Source organism: Triturus cristatus, chromosome 4_1 (assembly GCF_964204655.1).
Source record: "Triturus cristatus chromosome 4_1, aTriCri1.1, whole genome shotgun sequence".
NCBI classification, from domain to species: domain Eukaryota; kingdom Metazoa; phylum Chordata; class Amphibia; order Caudata; family Salamandridae; genus Triturus; species Triturus cristatus.
Genome location: NC_140585.1, coordinates 980,990,760 through 981,010,817, shown reverse-complemented (window position 1 = coordinate 981,010,817; position 20,058 = coordinate 980,990,760). Strand labels below are relative to the sequence as shown.

The following is a 20,058-nucleotide window of genomic DNA, read 5'->3' as shown; positions in this document are numbered from 1 at the left end:
CCGGTCAAACGTGTCATCATCAAACAAATCTATCAATTTCTAATACAGACATAACATTCCTAACAAAAACTCACACCCACCTTCCCCCTCCCTCCCCGCATGCTCGGCCCTAAACACCCACCAGTAGTATCTGCATATTTCTCACAAAAAGTGGTCTTAATTTGGGCAGTGACTTTTTGTGATGAGTACTATATTTTCGACCTGACATGTAGTAAGAAGTTGGTTCGTAAAATAAGGAATCAAAAGAGGATGCAGAGCAATCTGCCTAATAATAAGTCATTAGGCATTTTGCAATATGCACCCCCACGATTTGCAGCAATTTTAAATTACCTGTTAATATTGATATTGTATTTGTTAAATCTTGAAGCTTGAAAAATATTGAGGGACTTATTTATAGTTCTATGGCAGATGGACCACAGTGTTAAGAGTCTCTGTTATCATAGTAGACTGAGTCTTCACTGCTGAAAAGCCAGCAGTTGCCCTACTTCCAAATGAACTCTTGGCGTTCACAAACCTCCAAATGACGCCTAGAGTGTTGCATTACACCCCTTTTTCAAGGTAAGAAGGGATCAAGGTTATTTCCACTGGCTTTATTCAGCAAATCTGAAGAAAATATTGGTGTAGAATAGAGTTTCTCAAAAACATTTTAGAAGTTTCGCTGTCCTTCCTTTGTTCACCCTATAGCCAGACAAATTCAAGTAATCTATCACCAAACAATCTCCTGAATACTCAAGGCATCTTTGAATGTGCAGGTTTAAGGTACAGCTTCTTCTCTGTTAAAATGCTTCCAGTAGGAAAGGACCCTTTTTGAGTGGTCATCCCCACATTTCATTCCCCAATGCTGATGGTTAGGACTCTGAAAGTGCACTGGAGCCTGCTAGTGCTCTCTCCCTAAATATTGATGCATGTGAATTGGCAACCCCTATTGTTAAGGACTTTAACCCCCTTATAAGTCCCTGGTAAGTGTTTCCAGTGGTGCCCAGGCCGTGGGAGTTGAAGGGGTCACCAGGGCCTGAAGCACTGATTGTGCCGCCTTGAGTGACCCAAATAAACAGATGACAGCAGTCTTGCCATTGCAGACTGCATGAGCAGGGCAAACTGCTCAAACTCGACTTTGCCCGCACCATGAATGTATTTATTTATGGCATTAATAAAGTGCTCTATCACCTAACAGGCATCCTGGCGCTGAACCAACAGTGTAAACAATCAGACTGGTGTTCCGGGAGACGCAAGTGACCAATTACGAGCTAGGAAAGAGCCACGTTTTTAATCTCTTCCTGAAAGGGAGGAGGTCCTCCATTTGTTTCAGCTCCAGAGGGAGCCTGTTCCACAGTCGTGCAGCTGCAGTGCCAAAAGCCCTACCACCTAATTTTATTTTTTTGTACCGAGGCACCTTTTCCAACCTTGCTGTAGAGGAGCAAAGGCTCCGCACCGGAATATACCACGCAAATTTCCTTCTCAGCAGAGTCGGCCCAAGTCCATGCAGGGCTTTAAAAACCTATACACAAAGATTTGAACTGGACTCTCTGGAATATCGGGAGCCAGTGCAGCTCAGCCAAAGCCAGAGGTAGAAGATCGCCTTGATTTCCCCAGAGCAAGTTTCGCACCTATTGCCTGAATCCTCTGAAGCCTAACCAGTAAATATCTCGGGGACCCAAGCAATAAGGCGTTCAAAGCACTATTTTTAATATATGTCAGTCACTCCTAATTTAGGCCTCCCGAGCCCAGGAGGGAGAGTGCATTATATTAAAGGTGTGGACATCTAAGTGCAAGCTTATATGATCCTACAGTAGCATCTTTCCATTCAGGGCTACTAAAAGTGTTCAGGGGGCCGTAGGCTAACATGAACTGGCACCCGAGCACCCCGAGTTTGCCAGATTCATTATGGTCCCACTGAGAGGTATCATGTTTGGTATCAAACAACTTGTGTCATCAATCCTGACATGTTTCCCATCTCGGATTTGATGTGGCATGCACCCAGGTGGCTACCTTAGAGCTTGGCCACCTGGTTGCCCCAGCCTTTCCTGTACCCTGCACAACAGCCGACAGCTGAATGGCACATCAACATAGTGAGCTTCAAAGCTTCTCCCACCTCTGATATGCAACCAGGTGACAGCCACAGCCAATTCCCTGCCCCCAGGCACATTTGAACGCAGGCAGATGGGAAAAATAGGTAGTCAGGAGGCGTACACCCCAGAAGGCTAGCCACATCCCTAGGGTGTTCCACCTGATCTGTACAGCCAAGAATAGGTTTTTCTTTTTTTCAAGTGGCAGAACAGAGGGTTCTGGAGAGAAAAGGTGCCCCCCCAGGTATGGTCACCTCAGGGGCAGATTAGCCGCTGCAGCTAGTAGCCCATTGGCTACTTGCACCCACACACCTAATGCCCCTAAATCTAGGAATTAAGGGAAACCCCTAGCACCAGAACTTCAGATATGCTTGCATTGCAATCAAGGAGAAAGAAGAGATCAGTGTTTTCCCTTTGACCGCAACGTTATTGTTTTGCGAGAGTTAAATACACAAATTTATTTTTCCTTTAAAATCCATAACACCGGTTATACTCATGTGATTATCTTTGTTTTGGTGTCTAAAATTATATAAAAACATTCTCTATTTTGATAAATTAGTGTTTGATTTCCTCTGAGTCGTGTAAATTACTTATCATCCATGCTGGTACTCTGAAATGCTTAACGCATGTTCCTCAAATGAAGCTTGACTCTATGCCACAGTACCAGGACTGAGCATGGGATTTATTAGTGTAAATCCAAAGGACCTATTTGGCGTAGCGTGAAGGTATTTCATAGTGAAGTCTAACCAGCCTCTCTACATAATGCCCCACTTTTCTACACTTCCCATTAAAAATCATCCATCCTTTATAAGTTTCAATGTGGTCCCACTACTGCACCACATATTCCTTCTTGTTGGAATCCTCTTCAGGGTCCTGTTCCCCAGTGGCAGGACCTCAGTGTTCCCTGCGCTGGCGGTGGAAATGGTGCACACACATCAGAAATTCAGTCTAGATAGCACTTGGTCAAAGAATATAAAATAATGATTTAGTAATTAGGTTTGGTATTTCTATGTTTTTATTTTTTAACCTGTAACCACACAGCCTGTAACCACACAGTTGTCACAGATTTTCCACATTGTTTCTATTCTGTTGCATCCTTGTAATCGTAAGTGTTCAAAAGACTGGACTATCTCTACATGTTGGCAGCATGTAATGCTGCATTATAAAACAAGACAAAGGGAGAATGTGAGTCAAAATTGCGATGTTCATTTCATTTTTCTTCTGAACATATTCTGTGTTTACTTTCTATTTATTGTAATTTAGATTTTCATTTAGTTTTTTTCTCACTCGTTAATGCAACCTCAGAATGTTAACAGCTTTAGTTTTGAGGTGGTTCTTTGGTGTGGGTGTTATGTTCGCACCTTGAAAGATTAAGGGCGAAGCAAAGAGTTTACGCAAAGTTACGAACTAGCCACACTATGAATTAGTCAGTTGTGCAAAAGCTTAAATGAATGTAGATTCGTATTTCTCTTCTATGATGCATTAAACATACAGGGGCAGATCTACAAGGAAGTGCCACAGCATAACAACGCAAGCCCTTTGGCTGCGCCACGCTGCGGCACTTCCGAAGCACAGGAATGCGACATATTTACAATAATATGTGGCATTCCTATGCTCTCCCCTGCACTGGTGCACAAACTGCAGCCATGTGCCGGCGCAGACACCCTTGCACCATGGTGCAAGGATGCCTGCGTCATGGGGAGAATGTTTTTGTGCAGGAAGGGGCAACTTCCTGCACAAAAACAATCACTACAGGCATTTTCCTCTTTCAATGCGTGCTGTAGAATGCAGCACGCATTGAGAGAGGAAAAAACGAGGAGAAATGAAAACATTTCTCCTCGTTGCGCATCGCCAAGCCTCCCTTGGGGAGGCGTAGTATTGACAGCATTGCCAGAGTTACATTTCCTCGGAAATCTGGAAATGTGTCTCGTTCCATGGGTGTTGCGTGGGAACACCCACAGCAACACCCATGGAACGCCCCTTCCACGCAAAGTGCTGCGTGTATAGGGCCCATATTTACAAGGAGAAGAAAAGTCCGCAGGGTGGCATTTCCTCTCCTAGTAAATATGGAGAAGTGAAATGTGACTTCAGTACGTCACAAAAAGTGATGTACTGGTGGCGCAGGGGGCTTGTAGATCTACTCCCCAGTTTGTTTTGTATGTCAAAGGTGTTATTGTGCTGTTTATCATTAGGGAAGTTAAAAACAAAGGTGTGTAGCATCATAGCTTACATATGTTGCAAAATGTGACGTACTGCTATAAAAATAGACATGTTGACGTTGACGGCATGACACAATCAGTCAATTTCTGAACTTTTTATGATGTTCTTCTACAGTGTTGTTCTATGATTTGTTGGTTTTAATTATTTCTAAGGATAGCCTCAATTATAATCGAATTCCGAGACTATTTGCTTTCGGCTCAGATGCCCATGATCTTAAAGTTTGATGCCCTCTATATGCTGCTAGCTGTAGATTTTCTGCGTAGTCTTCAAATAAACTTCAATTTTGACATGCCCTTATATGCCTACACCTACTAATGTTTTACTTTGTGCTCATCAAATATCAAGAAACAGTTTGTCCGTGGTACTTATAATAGCATTAAGCAATGTTTATTAGATTTGTATTTGAACATCTTTAATTCTGTTATATTTTAATTAGAATATGTCTTTTATGTTTTTCAGTATTTAGAACTAAGATTTAACCGATGTGTTCGTATCATTGGTACACTCATTTTCATAATTGAAATGGTAAGTAAAACAAAGTAAATGTATTTTTTTTCTGTTATGCCTTTTTTTAAATGTTTTCAACCTTAACAAAAATCACCTTCAATTGCAACTTCACATATGTAGTTCAATGTTAATATTCACAAACATTTAAAAAAATATGTTTGCTTTGGCTCTGATTAACAAATGTGGGGGCATATCAGCAACAGCCGGTGATATTTATCGCTAAGCGCGCTTAGTGCGAGCATAATTATCGCCGGCTAACGCTGTAATTTATAACGGAGATAGCGCGCTATCAGCAACGCTTATCTCCAAAGCGATAAAAATCCAAGCGATAGCTGCAAAATGTGCGATTATCGCTGGAAATCCAGCGATACTCGCACAGCGACAGGCGATACGTTGCTGAGAGGGCGGGGTGGACTTAGCCATATAATCCACCTCCCATTAGATATACTGGCTAAGTCAGATTGTAAGCAGGCGTAAAGAAACCTGCGTTAAGCGCGGTTACCGCTACTTTAATAATCGCTAAGCAGGTTAGCGATTTCCTTGATAATTGGAGAAATGTCGGTTAGCGACATTCTCCACGTTAGCTTGGCAGGGTACGCCCACTTTGCATCTCATTGGCGATACAAAGATGGGCATTAGGGAAACCGCCGCTGAGGCATGGGAACACGTATTAGCGTGTCCATGCTGATAGTGCGATAAAATGATCGCCGCTTTCGCCCGAAAACGGACGCTAAAGCAGCAATAATTTTATCGCGGGGCCTTGATGATATGCCTGTGGTTTCCAGATTTACGACATCCCCGATCCTGTCTTTAGCGAGGAAAGATGGGTCGAATAAGTCTTTTGTCCTGTTTGAAAATAGGCATATGATACATTTCCTGACCAAAGGCAGTCTTGCCACTATTAGGCCGGTTTCAAAAGTCTTTAAAATAGTTTTAAGACTGCCTTCCTGGGATCCTGACAGTATTGAAACTGTCTTAAGAAAAGGGGATGCTTTATAAATCTGCTCCATTGGAGGGTTTCAACATCATCTGCACTTTATTTCCAAGACTACCCCTTCAACCGCCCACTGAGAACACCTACTACCCCTGCCCTAGGTGTCACTTCTGAGTCTAGAATGTGCATAATTTGTGGAAACTTACACACTTGTAAATGACATCTCTTTATATACAACTACACGCAAACTGTTGTTGTGCATCTGTGAAGAGTTATATGTTCTATGAATAATTTTCTGTTTGTATGTCTCACTGACATATGAAAAAATCTTTGAGAATCAAGTCCACGGACATTAAATTGCATGCACCTGACCAAGCAGAGTTTGCATTTTAGTTCACAGTTCATTGAGAGATGAGTTTGCATTTCATGGCAGCAAGGAAAAATGGTATGCCAACATGTCACCTTTGTACTGAATAAGCAGGTTATTGTGGGCTTTGTTAAGTATTTTCAGCTTGCATTTTAGTATGATGAAAAATGTGATTTTCTGTACATCCACAAATATTCTACATGTTTAGAAAGAATCAGAATAGAAAAAAGTAAAACCAGTTGAAATTCATAGGGTGTGTTTTGCATCATGGAACGGGTTTTGTTTACAACCAACTTGTATTAATATGGTGCTTTATACATCACTTGAGCGAATTATAGGTTGTGTAAGTAACAGGTGGGGTTAGTCATCAATTTAACTGTGCACAAGTCAGACTCATGACTGAGATGCAGACTCAGGACCTCCAAATACCTAAATATCTCGGAGGCGAACAATAAGCTGCTGAGCATGCTGAATTGCTCTTGTTAAAGTGAATTAGCATGCTAGCATATCCTCTAGGCATTGCCCTCACCAGGTGAAAGGTTGATATAAGTTCTTAGAATAAGTGTGTCTCTGGTGTCATCCTATACCTCATTCCTTAAACTGTAATTGTGTGCAGTCACCTGTTTTTATACAAAATGAATACAAATCTTGATAAGATATTGATATGAACTGAAGGTAAAAACAATTAATTACATCTGTCACAGGAATAGTATGGATTATACACTGCACAGAACTGTTCTGCAGAGGGTATGCTACTTCCATCACATTCAGTGGATTTCCTGTTACCAACCAACTCTAAATTAGACTGTAAGGGCCTCATTTACTATATTTTGATGCATGGCAGCTCAGCGAGGGTTCCTGCTGCACTGCCGTGCGTCAAAATAAAAGGGCAGGAATGTACCATATCTACAAGATACGGCACATTCCTGTCCTTCTCCCCTGCACCGGTGCTCAAACAGCAGCCGTGTGGAAACGCAGACACCCTTGTGCCATGGTGCAAGGGTTTCTGTGTCGCAGGGATTGAAGGGATACCTTCCTGCACAAACAACAATCATTAATGATGTTTTGCTCCCTCTATGTGTGCTACATAAAAAAAGAACAAAAAAAAGGAGAAATAAAGTATTTCTCCTCGTTGAGCCACTCATATACCTCCCCTGGGGAGGCCTAGCATTCTGACGTATTCACAGGTTTACAAGACTTTGTAAATCAGGGAATGTGTCAGGTTCCATGGATGTTGTGTGGAAACACTCACAACAACACCCATGGGACGCCCCTTTCACGTAGAATAATGTGTGAATGGGGCCCATGGGTGACTTTATGGGCAGGCACATTGCGCTGCTTGTGCGTCTAACAAATGTAACACCAGCGGTGCAATGGGCTTGTAAATAAGCCCCTTAATCTCTTAGAATTTAAGTATGTGTACCTGGCTGGACACTGGCAAACTACTGGCCAAACTCTACATCCCTATTCTTAGCAATATTTTGGAAAAGGGGGAGAAAAAGGATGCATGGAAGTAAGCCATCTCCTCCAAGTATTGGACCTGCGAGAGACACTGAAACAGCCATAGCTAATGAAGGAAAGAAGTCCTTGTATGCCTGACTTGTACACAACCTATGCAACACTGCTGGGCAGGTTGAATAAAATGGATAGGATTAGGGCCTTTGCTCTATCCCAGGTTCAATCGTTTCTCTTGAGTTGCAGTCAAAACATCATGATTGGAACATCTGAATTGTCCCAGCATCAGGACTCCTGTGGTGTCCTCCAAGGATCATCCATCTCCTGTTCAAAATCTATGTATCTCCTTTCATAAGCTTTTTTAAACAGTACCCAATAAGCTTCCAAATGTATTCAGATGACATGCAAATCCATTTCTGGCAAGAAAAGAACCCAACGACATACTACATCATCTCATGTTTGAACCATGTCCTCCACTGGAATATGACCCCTGTCTTCTTGGGAGCTGCTCCGTCAACCAAAACAAAACCTACAATTCTTTAGATACTTGTGAAGTAAGAACTGCTGTTTGCTTTGCAAGTCAATGTGGCCTAATAGGCCAATCTCCATAAAATCCTCACATTACTCAAAACTGACCATTTGGTGGAACTAAATAGAGTCCTTAATATGTCCCGAATTGCAGATCTCCAGAATGCTTCAGTTTGTGCTTGAGGCATCTGATACCAGGGATCGCGCAATTCCGAAGCGAAAGCAGCAGGCGCAGCAGCCGATGCAGCTAGCTCACCCGTGCTTCCACCTCCCCACCCCTCTATCAGCTTCCTAGGGCTCATCTTGATCCCCTGTCGAGGCTAAGCCAAAGGGTACGTATAAGTGGAGCCAAACTCAATCTCCACATGGGGCTCCCCGCAGTAGCGAACATCGAGTCTTAGAACCACAGAGCCACAATAAGGAGAATTCCACCGAACTTGAATCAGAAGCCCTCAACAAGCCGTGATTGCCTTCACCATGGAGACTCAGGATGGGTTGATGGCTTTGACACCAAGAAAGGACGGATTGAGCCAAGGCAAGCAGTGAGAAGAGAGGAAAGTGGTCCGTGACTGAGTGGCTCAAGTCGGTGCAGGGGCAAGCAGAGTAGTGCGGATCAGGCCGAGAGATAGGGCTGAAGACGAAGCAAGGAAGAGATAGCTTGTAAGTCTGGGGCCCAAGATTATAGTCTCCATGTTTTGGGCCCCAAGCTGTGCAATTAGATGCACACTTGCAACACGGCGCATATACCTATGTTTAGGCTTTCCTGTTTTCAGTTTCTATTTTTGGTAAATTCTGGTGGGTTTTTTTCAGTGTTTTCAAGTGATTTCTATATCTTTAAAAAACAGTGGTTATCAGTGGGTACACATTTTCGCCATTAAAAACTATAGAAACAGTGTTTTTCCAGTGTTTATGGAACGTTTTGCTTTTATTATTGCTTTCTTTCTGCACTGATAGCGCATGGTATATAGACAGTGTAAGTATAGTGTGTATGAGGTCCAAATCGATTTTTGCAAATTAAACTTATTGTAGTTCACCATACAATACTTCTTCAGTGAATCTTTGGTCATGTTCGCTCGCTCTTTCCTTCTCATGTAAACGTCTGTGAAAAACCCCTCTCAACATTGGCACTTGAGATAGGCAATGCCAAAATAGCCAGTACACAATTTGTTAACTCTGGCCACTGATATAGCTTCCCATGCCAATACTGGTTCACTTGAAGATTGTGATTCTCGGGGCAGGGTCTGCAATATTTGTGCTGATCTGGGTGCTTATGCCCTCAAAATTATTGAAGCGGTCATAAATGAAGTAGCACTTTTGAAACTACGGAAGATATTCCCCTTTACGGAAGGGATCTAGAACAGAGTACCACAGTGAGGTTTCATTGACTTCAAATGCCATTGGGGGTGAAGGGACATTTCTATGCATCATTGAAAGCCATTTCTCATACATTGTAAAATACAAGTTCCTGAATTGCTCTTCACCATTGATTTGCTTACCACGTGGCAAACATGGAACATGTTGCAGTGCCAAAGTCACTAAAGATGTTGCCCAGCCTACTCTCAAGGAGATGTTTCACATCTACACCAATTACGCTGAACACTTGGCAGACAAGGGTGTTTTCAGACTCTAGTTTTTTTATTATGTCCACTACAGCAGGTATGTTTTCCTGTAAAAATCTAAGAATGAAGTAGAGTGTACTTTTTTCACATCACTATCAATATGTGACCATAGATCCTCACATTGCTTGCCTTTGGCCTCCTCACTCAGCAAAAATTCTGTAAACGGTTGCCACATGTATAATATAGCATTCATAGCCCCTTGGACTGAGAACCATCAGCTAATATTTGGCCACAGTTGGGATGACTCTTTCTTTGATGCCACACAAAGCACAAAATGATAATTAGCGTTTTAGTTCCTGTGCATAAGAAAACAGTGCACCAGAATGAACTAAAGTCAATAGTATTCCTCATTAACTCTGAAGATTGGAAAGATGCTTTCAGCATACCATCTAACAAGTGGCAAGGATCTCTTACAGGGAAGCACTTCAGCTCAGGTATCAATGTTGACAGGTCATCACACAACTTTTTCATATACCTAGCTGAATCACTGCAAATACAAACAATATCACTCCAATCTTTGTTGGATTTAGAACCTTTTTTGCAGAGCATTCCAAGTGACACTGCGTTCCATGTTTTCCAAAAGTCTGGTGTCATGTTTTAACCACTATCCCAAATGCTTGGTGATAACGCTCTTTTCACATATACTCGTCACTATACGTTGCATTGAATGTTTGAAGCCTGAGGTGTTGGCAATTAGCCTACTTTCAATATGGACTCACTAGAAACTGGTGGCTGATGTATCAAGAGTTTTTACCTATTCTCTGTGGGTAAATGTGATGACACATATTAGGAAAGATTCTAATGAAACCAGCCATTTTACCTATCAGTAAAAGAATCAAACGCAGCCAAAATATCAAATATGATTTTTATATTGCCTTATTCTCTGCAGTTTATAAAATAATTAAACAAGACCTAAAACATGCTTCTAAACCCTGCATCTTTAGACCAAAGACCACAAAACTGTAAAAAACGAAAGGAAGAAGAAATAATATTTTAGTGGCGTCTCTAAGCAACAAATCTCAAGCAGAATAATGTTAGCCCAGACTTTCTTACTGCTAGCTTGTATAACAAAGTTACATTGTATTGGCCCCTACAGGAAGAAAAAAATGACTCTTTCACTCTCTTTTTCCTTTCTGTGAATGGCATTTAGTTTGTCGTTGTGCAGGTGTTTTTTCAGTGTTTATATGTTTTCACTGGTGAGGGCTATTTCTCTTTCAGTGGGGTTTTATCACTTATTATATGTTTAAACCTAAAACCGTACAGCCTACCTATGTTATATACTTATATACCTGCCCTGTTCGCTTACCTTAGCTCACTGGTCTCCCAGTGTTTGGACCTCTGAGGGCAAGCTGAGAGGGGTTTGTGTAATAATTAATAACACTATTGGAGCTATTACAGATAACAAAGATGTAGAAACATGACCCACAACGCATAACCTATCTACAGTGCTGTAGTATTCGCTGTACCTGTCAAGTACCCGCCAAATAGCGAAGGCATTGAATTGACAGAAAAGGTTAGCCATTTTAGAATCTCTCATAACCAGAGAAATCAGAAGGTGATTGAAAAAGTGAACGGCAAATAAATTGTTAAGGAGATTGACCATGCTCCCTTGTTAACCCTCCACCAAAATCAGACTAAACTATCAAAGTATTGTTATCCAAGAAGACACCCATCTGGCCATCTGGCTCATCGGAAGTCGATTTCAGCGCATTGGAAAATGGCAAGGTTACACAACCAATTGCCCAAGCATGCCCAAGCAATTCAGGAGTCCTCACAATCAAGGCACAGGTACTCTGAAACCCACAGCGGCTGGTGGTGCGTGAAGAGCCGACTCCTGACACACCGCATGTGAAAAATATGAAAATCAACTGCAGTCATAGAAAAGCCACTGAGAAGAAAGGGGAAATAATACACACTTCTACAGAGAATTGAACAAACTGATGGAGAGAGAATTAAAGCAGGAAAAAAGAAAAACAAGGCATCACATATCCCCGGTGCAGGCCAAGGTCATGGAGGAATCAGAGGAAGCAAGGCATACCTGCCAAAAAGCAATCTCCGGAGTATCTGAAATGACAACACCTCCACCAGGTAGAGGCAAAGCTAGCACCTACATATGCCCCCAAGAAAGACCCCCAACATCACGTTAAGGGCCCAAAGTCAAGTACAGAAACAGGCCATGATCAAATCATCCTCAACATCGAAGTTTTGGATTGACAAACAAATGAACTATGTCCTAGAGTGTAGGGTGAACCTAGTGAATTTCGTATGGTGACTCCCCACCACTCCTTCAGGGAGCTCAAAATCTTAAATGGGATTGCAGTAAGGAAATTCAGCTTTGTGGACACAGCACCAGGGAGAGTATTGATAATGGACAGCACAGAAGCATTAACCAAGCTGAACTTCGCAAACACTTCAAATTATCCAATGCTAGGAGAACTGCAGCAGAACACTCCAGAAAAATATACCACCAGCCAAAGAGAATTTCTTAAACCCAACCACCAATGCAAGTCATTTGTACTGGATGCAGAAACAAAAATAAATCAAAAAATACTAAAAAGAACACAAAAGAGGACTTTACCTCAAATTCCCCATCGTTAAAAGGAAACTAAACACCATTAACTTATAACAGCACACTCATTGAGTCACTGCAGCCAGCATTGTGACAAACAATAGTAGCTCACAAAATCATGGAAGGAAAAACCTACACCTAGCACAATACAATCATGAGGCAAGCCCCCGAAGAACCATCCCAGGGGCTGCAATCGTGCAAAGTCCCCTCCTGAGCCATGACAATGATGGGACAATCCATTATGGAACTAAGCCATCATACGACCACACAAGACCTCATGCGTCCAACCTGAAAAAACTAAGTCCGCACTCAGGTATGCATCAATGTACACAAGCAGGCATACCAACAAGTAAACATGACAGATCATAAACCGGGTCCACACAAATGGCCTTATCAGCTGACACTGGCAAAGAAACAGCAAAGGAAACTGAACTATAGGATCATCCGAGGCATAGTATGTTATCGCACACAGTCAGACACCACAGACAAATGTAAGTGCCACTGAAACAGAAGCTGCAAACAGAAATAACAGCTGAGAAAGGAAATCCAGACCTCGGACAAGTAAATTCAGCAGGAAGGTATGAAAATGATACCAGCAAAAAGAAACAAAATACCACTATATTTGCCCATCAGCCATCAAGTTACACATACAAAAAATAAATCCTGAGGAAATCAAATCAGATTGGGAATGTAAAATGAAAGCTGCTAAAGGCAGAAAAGTTATGCAAGTAGGAGATGAACCCCTAAACGATCAATTTACAGAGACACCAAAAAAGAAGGAATATCTCCTCAAGGCCAAATTCAGCCAAACAGAATGGCCAGATAGTGCCATTACCTCTTCAGTTGAAGAGCTCTTACTGCTACAGGTTGCGAGGTACAAGAATGTGTTCCCTTGAGAAGAAGACTTAGCCAAAAGACGCAAGGAACTTTGTCATCTGCAACCTGCTACTTACAACTCAACCAATCACTCAATCTGGATCTATAAAGAACAGCAAATCACCTGTGAGGGTCTCAAGGCATTAGAGTTGCTAGCTGCTTCGCGGTGCTCTGTTCATTCGGACAGCTATGTAAGCAGTGGAAACGAGGGAAAAGCAGGAGAGAGCACTCAGAAAAATGGGGGGAGAGGAAGGAGAACCTAGGCGGAGTTTGTGGAGTCGTGCGACGTGGAACTCTGCAAGTGCCAAAAAACTCTGCCGCACTATGTGGAGTTCCTCGAGCTGTGGAGTCTGGTACGTCCTGCTGTTTGAGCCAATATTTTGTACCAAGAGTTTCTCCTGTGCTGTCAAATTAGTGCAATTGGCATCATGCGGAGTGCCAGCGGGCACTGCTTCTTTCTGCCGCTCAAGTAAATTTTCTACTCAAGCGGCAGCTTCCTCAACGTAATGGTGGAAAGGAAGGCAAGGCGTAAGTAGTAGAAAACAGGAAAAAGAAGGAGAAAGCACTCAGGTAAATGGGGAAAGGAAGGAGAAAGCAGTAAAATATGGAGCACAAGCAGGAGAAAGTACTCAGAGAGAAATAGAGGAAGTAGAGTGGTGCAGCATCACAAGAGAGCTGGGCCTGGGACCTGCTCAACGGGTTTGCGCTGCCACCTCCATTAAGTCAGTCAAATGAGGAAAAAACAAGGAGAAACAGTGAAAAACGAGAGAAAAGCAGGAGTAAGCACTCAGAAAAACAAGGGAGAATAGGGGGAAAGCAGTAAAAAATTAGACACATGCAGGAGAAAGCACTCTCAAAAACTGGGGATAAGGAGGGAGAAAGCAATAAAAAACAAGGGAAAAGCAGGAGAAATCACTCTAAAATGGGGGAAAGGAAGGACAGAGCACTAAAAAAAATTAGACAAGCACAGGTGAAAGCTTTCAGAAAAATGGGAGGGAGAGAAGAAAGCAGGAAAACGAGACAAGAGCAGGAAAAAGCACTCAGAAAAATGTGGGAAAGGAAGAAGAAAGCACTCAGAAAAATGGGGGGAGACAAAGGAGAAAGAGGTAAAAATTAGGCAAAAGCAGGAGAAAGCACTCACAAAAACTGTGGGAAAGGATGGGCAAAGCAATAAAATGAGGCAAGATGAGGAGAAAGCATTCAGAAAACAGGGGAAAGGAAGAAGAAAGCAGTGAAAAATGAGGCAAAAGCAGGAGAAATCACTCCAAGAAACGGGGAGGAAGCAGATCGGTGAAGCAGCAGAGGGAGAGCTGGGGTTGGGCCAACTAAGTAGAAAGGGAGAGACAAACCAGGCGACAGTATTGTAAAAATGAACGACATGCAGATCGTAAAGTGCTAATATAATTGCACCAATAGTAACATCAGCGTCATTTTAGTTGACACAGGAACCACAAATCATATTCCTTATATGTGCAAGACTATGCTGCTAGTAAAGCCTTTCTCAGACACCAGAATTGTGCCTAACCTAAACCTGAGGCAGAAAAAATGAGAGTTAATATTCACAAAATCCAAAGATATTAACCACTACAAAACCGCCCATAGGCAAGACAAGAAATCTCAAAAACAACTCTGGATGGCTGTGGAGAAGAGGACACCACAGTACAGGATAACGTATCTATCATCTCACACACCTTGGGCCTAAACAATCATGCTAAATCAGACTGACTAGAAACAAGCCACGTTAACCGGGAATACTTGCCCAGTGAGTGGGAACCACACTTTGCAATCAACTCCTGGAAAATAGCAGGAATCCCTCAAAATGGTCTACAGACACTTTTTAAGCTACCCCGCATCCTTCGATTTAATATTACTCCAAGAAATATGGACTGTAGATCTTATGTGGATCTTAACCATTCAAAATGTGCAATAGGGTTGGAGAAAACAGGGAACAGAGGGATGTTGCAGGTATTCTGTAGAGCTGACAAATGAACTTCAACTAAAGCGTGGGGCAACATTCATTAAAAACCTAAAAATTGTCCATATTCGACTTTTGGACAAAACAATCCTAAGAATAACAAACATCTATGAGCAACAGAAAAGATGAATGGTTTCACACATCTTCCTAGTTGCATTCAGGAAGCAATATTTAAGCCCTGCCAGTCAAAAGTACACACTCTAATCTGCAGCCATTTCAACTGTAATATGGAAGACTGGGCAAATGATGCTAAATCACTAATCAAGCTTAAAACAGCATGCTGCATCCTGAAAATAAGACATGCATTCACAAGGAAAGATGCCATCGGTAAAGGCTTGGCCTACTTCTGTTGAACCAAAGGCCTCTTATGACAATGAGGATTTTATCATGCCAACTTACAATGCCCACAGAGCCCAATTCATAATTGATAAAATCTTGATTAAGATTGTCGATTTGCCCAGGTTTGGAAACTGAGGCTCCAATCCTAACTGTAAAGTGAGCATGCAGTGTGCTGCTGGTCTAGGACATGAAATATAGCATATCCTCAGAAGCCAGATAATTTCAAAATCTAAAAAACACTTGGGGTGGAACCCAAACCTCGAATACAATGTAGAATAATGAAAGATAGAATCTTGTACAGTCAACCTTCAAAAACGGATACTGAATGGTCCAGTCGAAAATATTAAACTACCCCTTTATGATACATTACTGAAATGTTTGACACCAATTGTATGGATAATAAAAAATATCTTCGAAGAGGGATGGTTCGTCAAAGAGAAAGTAAGGCAATGAAAGCAGAACTGCAAACAATAGTTTGTTGTGACTCTTGAAGCCAGGAAATAAGGTCCACAAGATCCTGTTTTAAATTCTTAAGCAGTAAGAGTTAGGAAAAGCTGCTCTGGAGAAAGACTCGTGCCTTTTGGTAGAAAATTGGAGAAAGCCTAGGAGCAAGGAGAAATTTCTTGTAAATCATACATCAGGGAAGAAATGTGGGTAACCCACTTCACCATCATCTTTAATACCACAGACGACCTTGTACACTAGACACTCTTCCAGACCGTTGATGTGGGAGAAATAAACAGGGAACAAACTGCTATCCCATTATTGATAATTTCCTGTATTTGTAAAGCACAAACAATTAACCCTAAGGGTGGCAAGGTGCTAGGGGCCGTCGGGAAGATTAATCGAGCTAGTGCCCAAAGTCACATGGTGCTGGGCTAACCTGCCACCGGCCATCGAACCGTGAGCCCCAGTGTTCCGGAGTCAGCCTACCTGGCCGCTGTGCCACACCTCTTCCACCTGTCAAAAGACAGAGCTAAGGAAGCAATATAAGAGCTCCCTAGGGCCCAACATGATACAAATGGAGGTGTGCTTTTCCTACCTAGACTGATGGTTAGAAAAACTTTCCCAAAAATTTACAGAGATCGTATTCTCAAACCACTGCCCACGGTCTTGTCGAAAAAGCATCATTTTGCAACTATATAAGAAGTGGAACAGCCATTACAACACGGTTTTTACCATGCGCAGCCTTTACATCGCATGCGTTACAACGCATGCGATGTTACAACGCAATGCCATTACAACGCAAGTCTTTACATCGACTTGCGCTAGAGGGCGTGCTAACATTACAAATAGTGTAGTTTACTATCCCAACACCTTCCCTACTGTTAAGTGGACTGGAGTTGGAATAGTAAATTACACTTTTCTAATGTTAGCACGCCATCTAGCGCAAGTCGATGTAAAGACTTGCGTTGTAATGGCATAGCGTTGTAACATCGCATGCGTTGTAACGCATGCGATGTAACTGCACGCGTTGTAATGACACGCGTTGTAATGTCATACATCCATATAAGAAGGGACACAAAGAGGACACAAAGTCCTACAGAACAGTCATTCTAATGGATATTGACTACAAAATATTTTCTAAAATCATTCACAATGCCCAAGTTGAATTGGTCATAAATCAAAGCATCCTTTCACCCATATAGGAAACCTTCAGAGAAGGTCTATCAATGAAAGACCAGATTTTCACATTCGGCACATACTTCACACATTAGGTAGTGATAAAAATGACCCTGTACATGGCATTTTTAACATTTTCATTGGCATTCAACTTAGTTTCAAGAAATCTCCTCTGGGAAAAAACGTCAATTTTGAGCATTGACTGAGGGCTTCTGACACCAAGCCAACTACTGTACACTGGAACCATCTCCCAGGTGAGACTCAGTCAAAAAGGGAACATCAGTAAAAACATCACTGGAGGGATCAAGCAAGGCTGCCTTTTGGCACCATTTTTGGTCTCTCTCTTTACAAACCATCCGTATCAAGAAATCCGAAAAGCGTCCGAGGACATTCCAACAATAAACAACTTTAAGATCCCGGCCCTCCTCTAGACCGATGATTCCGTTTTGATATCCAAAACTCCAAGAGCCTGCAAGACCAACTTACAGCTATAGAAGATTATTGTAAAGCAAACATTTTAATAATCAATACAGGGAAACAAAAATCATGACCTTCAGGACAAAGCGTCAAATGAAGTACCAATATTTCATAAACAAAATGAGACTGGGCGAAGTCGAGTCCTTTAAGTAATTTGGGGTAAGAATTGACAGAACACTAAAATGGAAAGCTCACATTCAAGCAAGCACATTTTTTTTATTATTGAGCTACTGATACAAAAGAAGACAAACGCCATTGGTATTAAACAGTTTAAGATTAGAGATGAATCAGAAATTTGGAGCTTGCAGAAATCTTCACCCAAAGAGCCGTGCTAGCTTGTTTTACCCCTTACAGAATGCCCAACAATGTCTCGTTCTGTTAGCAAACCGAAGTGAAAGGATAATCCTTGTCCTGGCAAGAGAAGGTTGCCTGCTGCTGCATGACATCAAGAACAGAAGAAATCATGCGTTTTCAGATAAACGCCAGTGTGGTACAAGAGAGGAGATGCAGCTTTTCATATTGTTTTGCAATTTTCACATCAAGATCAGGCCCAAAACAATAGCCAAGATTCTGTGCAGAGAACAGCTCGAAAACCCAGCAGAGGAAATATTTTTAATCCTGAGCGATCTTTCAGGCCACACAAGAAAACTAACCGGTTTCTATCTGAGGAACAGCTTGTACATTCGCACAAAACTCTTGGTTGTTTAAAATCCTGGCACGGAAAAGAAGGATTTCATTCTTCATGCTAAAGAACTTTTCCCAGAACTAAAGGATTTTTAGGTGCAAAATATTTGCTTCCTTTTTTCAATGTGTTATATGTGTGAATTGAAATGTGCGCACACCTTGTAAAAATTGAAACCATTTGTTATTACTTTCCTTTCTTTTCCTCCTGAATTATTTTAACTACTTTAAAAAAAAAGAAGATGCAGTGTGAAAGGCTGCTATGCTTTTGCATCTTCTGCTCAAAAGCACTTTCAATAAATTAAAATTAATCATGTCTCACCTGGACTATTATAACGTCATCTACACTGGCCTCCTGAAAATAATCATTGCCAAGCCACAAAGGCACCATAATATCCCATAGCCTCTGCAAAAAGGATCATGTAAATCCTGCTCTGAATCTCTTCACTGGCAAGTAATAGAATATGAATCAGATTCAAGGTTGTCTTTAGCATTTAGAAATAAAATGTGCTCCACAGTACACCTCAGCTTGAAACCTCCCTCATTTGTGGTTTACTTAATTCATCGACATTCATTTAATCAGATTCATCACTGAGGTGGATCCATGATAGACAAGAGTGGAGAGCCCTCACACCCTCCTTGCTATTGAACCTGTATATCAGGAAACCCTTGAAAACTGATCTTTATAGACTCATGTTCTAAAGAACTTCTGCACTAGCATTAGCCACAACTGTAGATTGTTAGACCTGTCAGCCTTAAGGTGCTGTCCCCCCCAACATTTGGCTTTTCTCATCCATTTTTTTACCTTGCTCTAGCTGCGCACTATACCGCTGCGCGCCAGTGCTAAAGTGCATGTACTCACTCCTTAAAAGGGTTATCCCCAACATACTCAATTTACATATAAGTCCCCATGTGGCCAGGGCCTGTAAATTAAATGCTACTAGTGGCCAGTAGCACTGATTGTGCCACCCACTTAAGTATCCCTTTAAACATGTCTCAGGCCTGCCATTGCAGAGCATGTGTGTGCAGTTTCAAACGGCCATTTTGACCTGGCAAAATAAACTGTTTGCCAGACCCAAACCTTCCCTTTTAATACACCCATAGGGTAGGCCCTTGACAGCCCAGAGGACAGAGTGCAATGTATTTAAAATGAGGACATATGCTTTTAAAAGTTTACATGTCCTGGTAGTGAAAAACTCTTAAATTTGTTTTCCCTTCTGCAAGACCTATCTGTCCCACATGATAATGTTGGAGTTGCCTTATTACATTTTATAACTGTAATTTCCATATGGGAAGGAATGACCAGTTCATGTTTGGTGTCTCTAAAATCCTAATTTAAAATCCTAACTTATGAAGTTGGATTTTAAATGACAGTTCTGAAAATGTCACTTTTAGATAGTTAAAAGTGAAGAATAACAGCTGGTGTGCACTCAATTCAACAAATGATTCTTCAAGTTAAAACAATAGTACCTGCTAATCAAATTGGTGTGCACCTGCAGAGGGAGGTACAACCCTCCCCCTACTTAAAAGTGTGTAATGCTAAGGTAGAAGTCACAGCCTTTAAGTGCACTACACTAATATACTCATCTGGAGTATATCACATATTGTTCTGAGTAATCAGCCATGACAGGTAAGTACATGTACAATGATTCCTGTGAACAAACATTTTTTCCAAAGTGAAATAACAAACACATAGGAAGAAAGTAGCTCAAAAAATATCTTCTTTTAATGAGCAAACTTGATGAGTCTCTGTGAAGACCTTCAGTCAGTGTAGTAAAGTAACAGTTGCGAGCTTCCTACATAATGTAAAGGAATCCCAATG

At 41.6% G+C, this 20,058-nt stretch overlaps 1 protein-coding gene across 1 annotated transcript in view; it reads left to right on the top strand.

Annotated features, from left to right (window-relative positions):
• The window catches only part of LOC146855938 (sodium-coupled monocarboxylate transporter 1-like), a 251,585-nt gene that overhangs the window by 74,152 nt on the left and 157,375 nt on the right, over positions 1–20,058 (top strand). Inside the window, exon 2 of the mRNA XM_085653895.1 lies at positions 4,746–4,811. Coding sequence (XP_085510021.1) covers positions 4,746–4,811 — 66 coding nt within the window. The remainder of the gene's footprint in view (positions 1–4,745; positions 4,812–20,058) is intronic.